This window comes from Eufriesea mexicana, unplaced genomic scaffold, assembly GCF_001483705.2.
Source record: "Eufriesea mexicana isolate 0111107269 unplaced genomic scaffold, ASM148370v2 scaffold8839, whole genome shotgun sequence".
Taxonomy (NCBI): domain Eukaryota; kingdom Metazoa; phylum Arthropoda; class Insecta; order Hymenoptera; family Apidae; genus Eufriesea; species Eufriesea mexicana.
Window position 1 is genome coordinate 459,993 of NW_016916568.1, and position 9,334 is coordinate 469,326.

General features: G+C 30.7%; 2 protein-coding genes across 6 annotated transcripts in view; one reads left to right on the plus strand and one right to left on the minus strand.

The window, feature by feature from the left end:
- The window catches only part of EndoB (SH3 domain containing GRB2 like, endophilin-B), a 4,129-nt gene extending 1,367 nt beyond the window's left edge, over positions 1-2,762 (plus strand). Inside the window, exons 3-9 of one of the 5 annotated variants that reach the window (XM_017907709.1) lie at positions 27-155; positions 246-408; positions 495-558; positions 646-681; positions 924-1,114; positions 1,197-1,220; positions 2,588-2,622. In XM_017907709.1, coding sequence (XP_017763198.1) covers positions 27-155; positions 246-408; positions 495-558; positions 646-681; positions 924-1,114; positions 1,197-1,215 — 602 coding nt within the window. In that variant the 3' untranslated portion in view covers positions 1,216-1,220; positions 2,588-2,622. Of the gene's footprint in view, positions 1-26; positions 156-245; positions 409-494; positions 559-645; positions 682-923; positions 1,115-1,196; positions 1,221-1,559; positions 1,732-2,587 lie in introns of those variants that run through there. The other 4 variants (XM_017907708.1, XM_017907705.1, XM_017907707.1 and 1 more) reach the window with 4 other exon arrangements.
- A 1,587-nt stretch (positions 2,763-4,349) lies between these two features.
- Positions 4,350-5,767, minus strand: RpS18 (ribosomal protein S18). The gene is made up of 5 exons (XM_017907688.1): positions 5,763-5,767; positions 5,642-5,678; positions 5,048-5,233; positions 4,863-4,964; positions 4,350-4,556 (listed from the first exon to the last, which is right to left on the minus strand). The coding sequence occupies exons 1-5, from the start codon at positions 5,765-5,767 to the stop codon at positions 4,389-4,391; spliced, it is 498 nt and encodes a 165-aa protein (XP_017763177.1). The 3' UTR covers positions 4,350-4,388.
- Between the last annotated feature and the right edge of the window lie 3,567 nt (positions 5,768-9,334).

Sequence of the window (9,334 nt, forward strand, 5' to 3'; positions counted from 1 at the left end):
ATTTATAAAAATATATTCTATTATAGGTAATAGGATTGAGGATTTCTTCTTTGAAAAGATTGATAAAAAGAAACCTAATAGATTGAGCAATCTAGAATATGTAGGCATGGATATGATAGAAGCAGGGAATGATTTTGGTCCAGGAATTGCTTATGGTTTGTATGAAAATTAATTTCTTTCTGATTAATATTATATTGTAATTTCATTTTTTAATGTGCTATAATCTTACTTTCTTTTTATTGTAGGTAGTGCATTAAATAAAGTTGGACTATGTCAGCAAAAGTTAGGACAGATTCAGAGAAATTTCATTGAAGACGCAGCTAATTGTTATATACAGCCATTAAGAAAATTTTTGGAAGGTGAAATGAAAACTGTTACCAAAGAAATGTCCATTTTGGAAAATAAACGGTATGTATTTTATTTTTCCTGTATGTTTAAATGATCAATGGTAATATATATTATGTATTATTAATAATATTATTTCTTATTTCTAGATTGGACTTAGATGCATGTAAAAACCGAGTAAGAAAAGCAAGAAGTATGCTGGGACAACAGAGTGTAAGTTTTACTATTTATTATATAATTTAATTATGTGCTGTATATGTTTACTATGTGTTTTGTCCTATACATTGCTGCATCTCATAGGAGTCTGGGGTATCACCTGAAGTATTACTTGATCAGGTACTAATGGAGATGATACCTTCAATAGTTCAAAATTTGCAATGAACTCTGTATTGTTTAAAATATATTTAATATTGTTATACATCATATGAAAGTTTTACATCTTCACATTGTATATTATTTTATTATTTTTGTTATAACAGCATCTATAAAAACTATATATATTTTTAATTTTTATATAAACAATTTCTGATGTTTTATAATTAAAAATAAAAAATAAAACTGTTCATTACTCTACTTAGGCAGAGAGGGAGTTGAGAATAGCACAGTCGGAATTCGATCGTCAAGCAGAGATCGTGAAGTTATTGTTGGAAGGAGTTTCAAGCTCGCAAGCTGGACATCTGCGTTGTTTGCATGAATTTGTCGAAGCACAAGCACGTTATTATGCTCAGTGTCATGCAACAATGCAGGATTTACAACGTGAACTTGCGGGGTAAGGTAACATATTTATCCGTAAAAGTTTATTCCTTTTTTCAAATATTGTTTAATTATCCTGCACTACTACCCTTGTACAGCTATCCTACTCTGTGGTGATCTGAGTGAGTAATGTTTAATGATTATTGGATGCTATGTCATATATGACATGTAAAAGTATTTAGAATGGAGCTTATAGAACCATTACTCATTCTCAAAGATCATCATATACTGTTTTGTACTGCTTAGAATTCTGCTTATTTTTACAAACATGGTGTATGCAATGATTATTTTCTATTTTTTTTTTTCTTTTTTTTTCTATGTAGCAGCTATAGCATAATTATATGTTTGATGATAAAACGGGTATCCTTGTTTTCTTTCTAGTCTTATGCTTATTATACTTATTTCTTCTCTCAATATTCTCTTTCTATTCTCTATCTGTGCCTGCATGATTGGGATTGCAGGACGCGTCAACCGAGTCCTTTGCTACGAGTCAACAGCGAAGATGTGATCGAGCTAACATCCTCACCCTCACAATCCCAAAATTCCTTTATAAATCCGCCACTTGCTGGTTCTACTTATGTTACTGCTACCTTTGATACAGATATTTCAAAAGTTTAGCTTTAAGAACAAATAATCGCGTTAAAAAAGGGGAATAACTACTTCGTACATTTATGATTTAAAATAAATGGAATCTTAGGATATTTCCTCTCTGATATACATAGTTATATACTTGTTAACTAATGCAACGATTTTAGAAACATGTTAAATGGTTCTTAGTCTATTATGCTACTATCAACAACTTGTAACTATTCAAAATCAGTGAATAAATTATCATTATGAAATGTTTATTTACTGTTAATATGTTTTGTTTAGTAAAGTAGATATACATAATAAAAAAAGTAAATATTCACTGCCTATTACACTAGCTATGTATTCTTAATAACGAAATTAGGAGAGGAATTTTGTCATATATGTTTTTTTAAATGCTGTTCGTATTTGAACCTGTGTCCAAACATGTGCTGTATAGTTGATTAATGTTTATTTTTAATGCATGCTGCTAACATTTCTTAGTACTAACAAGTTATCTGTTAATACATAGAGTTATTTTCTGTTTTAAAACTTTGTATTATGTATCTTATGAAACAATGTTATTTTCAGTTTTACCAAACTGCTTATGTCTTTATGTATGTTAATATAATTTTCATATCAAATAATTTCAATCAATATGTATTTATGTTTAGCATGTAGATTATATGAAATCCACATTGATAGTGCAAGTAATAAGAATTCGTAATTCTTAAAAAAAAGAAAAAGAAAAAAAATTAAAGTGTGTCGTTATCAATTTCTTAATGTTAAATAATTGTGAATTATGAATATAAACAAAATATTAAATATTACAAAGACAGTTTTTCACATTTACACAAATAGTTGACTCACTGTAAAATGCATGTTCACCATACTTATCCAGAATGTAATTTATCCTACCCAGCTTATCTGGGGGTCCTTATCATCCGACTACCCCACCAACATCCAATGTATCAGGAAATGATGATGAGCAACTTGCAAGGGTATTATACGATTTTTCTGCGACCAATTCTGAGGAATTAAGTGTTGTCCAAAATGAGGTAACCAAGTTTGTGATTTAGTTGAGAAGTAGCATGCTTGCAGCGTAGCTGTGCAAATGGCATGAATTGTTATTAAAAGTGTTTCATTTATTAGTTCAATTCTGTATAAAAATTTAATAATTCCGTTTGAAAAATTTGATAATTTAATTAGTTTTACGAGTCTTATTCTTTTCAATTTAAACATGTAACAACGATTTAAATATATAAATTCTATTAATAATGAACACTAAAAATTAGTGCATTTCTTAGAAATGTAAATGAATATACACGAATAATTATTGTGCATTTTATGACTATTGAATTCAGTACAATGAAAATGCATTTTGATATATTATGAACATAAGGATGTAAAGGATACTAGTGCTACTTACATAAATATGATCTATGGTATATTGTCATATAACTTAAAATTATTTTAATATATAGTTTAAATATTTTTTTTTTATAATGTGTAAAATAAAAATTGAATGTCTAAGAGGAATAGTGTAAATAAATTTTTGTAGTTGTTATAAAGGTACTATAAAGTAAAAACGATATGTATATGTTGGGATTGCATATGATACTCAATTTAGTTTAAGCTTCTTTGTTTTAAAATTAGTTTTTTATACACCTGACATTAAATTTTTAATTGAGAATGCATGACATCTCTATTTTATACCTATAAGATTTATAGATGTATAATTAATTTCCCTACTTTTGTTAAAGTTGTTCTTGATGTTTAATATACATTTTTGTTCTGATTTTATTTGTATATTTGTTTACATATTAAATATGATTGTTATGTGTATGCACATAGTGCATTGCATATAAAAAAAACACATGTACATTTATTCAAATTTTGCATGTATCAAATAAATTGTCGTTCATTCTGTTAAATGTATTTCATTTATTCACAACCTTGAATATAGTTTTAGCTTTTATGTTTTTTCAATTCCTGTATTCTAACTTAATTCATTGAGTTTTCTTCAGGTTTTTGTTTTTATAGATTACTTGGAATAAATTTATTACCGCATTTTAAGATTTGACACAGTTACTACTACTATTTTACAACTATTTTATAGGTAATCACCATTACTGAGATACCTGGTGATGAGGATTATGTACTTGGTATAAGTGGAATAAAACGAGGAAAAGTGCCCATAGCATATTTAGAGCGGATTAATGTTTGCCAACGAAAATTCAGTCAATAACTATTTTTAATGCACATTCCTTATATTTAAATATTTCATTTTATTTTTGATTTCAATCAAAATTGCTGTATTATAAAATGTATCTTCCATTTTGTGCAATAAATTTAAAATATAACTGCCAAAGTGTGATTAATTTAAAAAATCACATTTTTGGGGTACATATTTTCTCTGCCAAAAAATCTATATAAATTGATACAAAATATTGTGCAAAAAGAAATGGAAGCCCAAGAATTACATATCAAATACCAAGCAGTCAATTTTTAAGATATGGAAGTAAACTGTTTAGAAAATGTTTCTGTAATTATAACTCACTCACTGTTTAAGAAAGAAAAAAGCTGTGTTCTATAAATATTAAAATGTTATATGTTAATATTATCTATGATAAATATATTGTTCAAAACAAATGTTATTCATTTTTAAAATGAAACCCATAATGTTGTTTTATAAATTTATTGATAACCAAGAAAATATAAAATTACTTCTTTTTGGATACACCCACTGTACGTCCACGGCGACCAGTGGTTTTTGTATGCTGGCCACGTACACGTAGACCCCAATAATGACGCATACCCCTGTGAGCACGAATTTTCTTCATTCTTTCCAAGTCCTCACGAAGTTTTGAGTCTAAATATGAACTGGTAAGCTGTAAAATATAATATAATATTTGTGTTTTGTGCAAATCTATAAAAGAAGCAACAAGTAACTGTAACTATTGGAATTTACATGTTGCATAGTAATGAATTAACTTTTAATTCAACATGATAATGTTAAATAATAATTTACTATGCAGTTTTTTTAGCACGAGCTACCAACTAATTCATATATGGAGTTCATATGGTCAGTCGTGAAATCGTGCCTCATAAAGTTACAAATTTTACCTTTTCCTTTCATAAATTTAAATTTGATAAACTATATCCATATTTCATAAAAATTTTATAATTGTACACACCTGTGAATATTTGCCATCTACAATATCTTTTTGCCTGTTCAGGAACCAGTCAGGAATTTTATACTGCCTAGGATTGGCCATAATTGTAACAATTTTTTCAACCTTGTAACAAATAAAATCCAAATAAATATTATAAAATTTATAAAATTTCATCTATATTGAATTATTAATAAATGAGTTCTTACTTCTTCTTCTGAACATTCTCCAGCACGCTTATCTAAATCGATATCAGCCTTTTTCAAAACGATGTTAGCGTAACGACGACCTACACCTTTAATTGCTGTCATAGCAAACATAACTTTTTTATTTCCATCAATATTCGTGCCCATGACACGAAGAATATGTTGGAATTTCTCTGGAATTACAAGCGACTGGAACATATATTTCAAATACAATTATATCAATTCGTATAAGAATTGTATCTATTGAGGTTATTAAGCGGGTTAACCTATACACGTATATCGATGTTAATTAATATATTTAAAATCTATTTTTTGACATAATATAGGACAATACAAACATATTAAAAACATAGTAATAGCAACACTTAATTAAAAAAATTATATAATATATTATACTTCAACTATACAGAAATCATGACTAAGATAGACGATTCGGTAAACAGACAATACAATGTAACTTTTTCTTTAAAGTTATTAAATATTTTTATAATTGGTAAAACAGATGACTATTTTATAATTTACTATAAAAAATATAAATATTTTGTAGAGGATTCTATGAATAATAAGAGATTTAAAATTGTATCATACAAAACTCACCATCTCGTTGAATTCCCTGTCAGTGGAAGAGACAGAACTGAAATTGCAATTTCGGTCCTAGAGAGGGCATTCTCTATTGGTTGCCAACGGTAAAAAGTATAATTAAAATAAAACTTTATACAACATTATTATAGATTAACATTATTATTTTAAATAGATAGCATATAATTAATTAATTAAATTCATAACTTCAAAATAAATAAAAATTAAATATGTTATGTATTTATTAGTATATTATTATGGTTACATTATACATGTAGAACGACAGATGGCACTCTTCTCTATTTTTGAATACCGGATATAAGAAGTGCATAATGTAAAATGAATTATTTTTACAAGTAAAATATATATATACATATATTTAACGTTAAAATATTCTAGTTTCACAAATTTTTAAGATCGAGTACTCATTTCTATAAATGCTAAATTTCATTTATTAAATATTACATATACTAATAATTTTAGTGTGAAATTGTAAGGTGTACTACGATAATTTGAAAATTATAAAAATCTGTAACAGTTATGGCGGGACTACCGGTAATGGTGCAAATCAAACGACGAAAAATAAAAGTTACACACGGCATTAGAGTGCATGCCGTGCATTGTTACTATTCCGAATAACGAAATATTATCTCTTTAAATAGCAATAAATATCTGTCTTTCATAATGACATGCAAAAATCAGTAGATAATTCGTTGATATCAGAAAACTAGGATTATTGAAATACGTAAGTATTTTTCGATTATTCTTTCTCTTCTCTTAAGAAAATAGCTAATCTCGAAACAAACTTAAATAATGAAAGTCATAAATTTATTATAAGTATAACAATATTTTTCAGATATTCACGTTGTATTTATTCGAACTTCAAGGTCGTGCAAAATATTTCGAGAAAGTCGATTGCTATAAGAAGAACTTAAATATCGTTCAATACTGAAAAGGGTATGTTTTAGAAAAATTTTTGTACATAGTGCAATAAAGTATATCTCGCGGGTATAGTTTCAATAACTCAATAAAAAGCGAAGGACTGAAAAGTAATCGTGTATGTAGCAGGATTGCCATTTTCCACAGGATACGATTTCCTGCTCGGTTTTTCAACGTTTTCCTTCTTTCAACCCCATATCCAGGAGGGTGGAGCAAAAACGAGCGTCCAGAGGGTAATAGGGAGAAGAAATTCCGAGGTATGATACCCCTCTGATTCGTTTTACGATGGTCGTTTCCTCGAATTAGGACGGAATAAGAAAGAATTCGTGAATCCGCTGATTTCGACCAATCCCCTTTTATCCTGCTCGCTAGAACTTGGAATATAGACGTACATCATATAAATATGCGAAAGTTCATGTATGTAAATATACGACCATATACTAAAACGAAAAAGAGGTCTCATAGGAGCCATTGATATCAAATTTGTTATAGAAATATATAATAAATTAAATTAAGATTAAATAAATTTTGTATTTGCTATAGCTTGTTTTTAATATGTCTCATATATTATTTATCAATAGATTTTTATAGCAAATTTTAATACGAGACAATTTTAGCACGAAGAAATAAAATTCAATAGTCATCGTTGGAAAGTACTAACTGTTTCGTGATACGTGACATCGTGATATTTGTGACGAATAAACAGGAAACTGACCGTTCACGGTTCTAACAGCATGAACATTCAACGGTACAGAGCACCTATGGTCATCGGCACGTGCTGACATATGGGCTTTAGGGCTTTGTCGGTATCCAGTGGTCTCTTTGCGGGGGTGGTAAATGGGGTGTCATCGTGTTAAATGGCCCTGATGCCCGCGAATCCATTCAAGGAGTGCCTTTACCAAGACTCAAAACCAATTCTTGCGGCTAATTTCCACCGTTTATACGTTTAATTGCCTTTTCAAGCCACCTGGACTACCAAGCATTGCACGAACCGATTTCGTTCAATAGAGTTTCAAATTGTCGTATTTATAGTTTCCTGAAATCTATTGATTCCTGTTACCATTCGAAAATAGGAAGTTATTTGTCATGTCATCATCTGTACGTTTCATTCATCATGAAATTAAATATTTTCTAAAAATTGACTTGAGGTTCGACGGATGTAATATAAATAGTTGCTTTATTAATACTTCAAAAATAATTATAGGTTAAATTCAATACTGCTTTATAATTTTAATGCACAATTACAACAAGTAAAACCATTTAGTTTTACGATCTGCCACTAGGAAAGCAGGATTGTACTTCTGCATGGGAAAAGGAAAATTTAGGGAACTCCGTCAAATGCGTTGCGATGCGGTTTTATGACGATGAATGAGAGAAGTCGTTCCTTCGATGAACAGGGACCTCGGTACATCATCTTCTTGTACCTGCATCTTTGTCGTCAAGGTCGTTTCCTTTTCCCGAAAATCGACTTTCGAATCGGCTACTGAACGCCCTATTACCTGACGTTACTTTTCCTTCAGGTAACAGTTGAACATAAATCATACTCGACTTATCGACGATTATTATTTATCACAACTTTCTTCCAGAAGCATCTTCGTTTTTCTCACTTCTCACGACTCCGTCAATTTTTTTGTTTCTACATCATTTAATCTGAAACTTCCCATTGGGATACTTTATGCATTTTATTAACCAAAAATTTGGTATAATTTACAATTTGTAAAATTACATACAATTCCTTTATTTTCCTAATTTTACAAAATTTGCAGAAAATGTTATTTTTCTTTCCTTATTTGAGACGTCTTCTAACATGCAAGTAAGTAACTTTTAATTTCTCAATCTTGATTCGTTCATGTAAGGAAGGGTTACGTCCTTGTTGATGTGCATTAATCAGAGTACTTTTATTTTCTGTTATAGTCAGCCATGATAAATGATCGGATAAAAATGAAGTTTGACTAGAGAATGCAGCTGTGAATCGGCAATGTCTCTCACATCCAGCAACTTTCTACTCCTCATGGAAGTATGATCAGCAATAATGCACAGTACGATCGTGCTCAAACGATGACCGTGACGAAAACCGATTTCCCAGCACGGTACCATTTCCAGCAGCCTCTTCGGCTTTGCAAGAGCCACCCGCAATCTTTGTCGGCAAACAGGGGCTCGTAAATTACGGTAGGAACGTCTCAATGTTGGCAGGACCCTCGCTTGGCATTGTCTACGAGGTACCGACGTGTTAGACACGCACCCTGAATCTCAGTTAACTCAAATAGCTCTTTCGGACACTGGAGATCGACGTAAGAGCAATATATTTGCTATCAAATATTTATCATAGAAACGGTCCTTGTCTTAACTGAATGTTTTGCAGTCGAGGAGTTATTTCCAAGCCATTAAAGTCAGACAATTCTTGTAATTTCCAGCTCTCTTCATCTACCAAGAAATTGGAGTTTTATAAACACAATATCTGAGCTAAGCAAAGTCATCGACGGATTCTCTGGCTCGCTTTCATTTCTTCGCCCCGCTCTTTCGATAGATATGTTTCTGCGCACACAGTGATAACACTCATGCCTATACTTTGAACAGAGAAGCACGTAAGGCTGTGGCGTCGGGACGCAGGTGGCGGCGTTCAAAGCCAATTATGCGAACGCGCCCCGACGTCGGCGTCGTTCTCGCAAATCCCTATCCTCGCGTTTAAACCCGCGGGAGGAGAGCCAGTAGGGAGAGACAGGGAGTGGGAGAGAAGTTTAACTTGTCTACGCTATAACGGATTAACGGCCG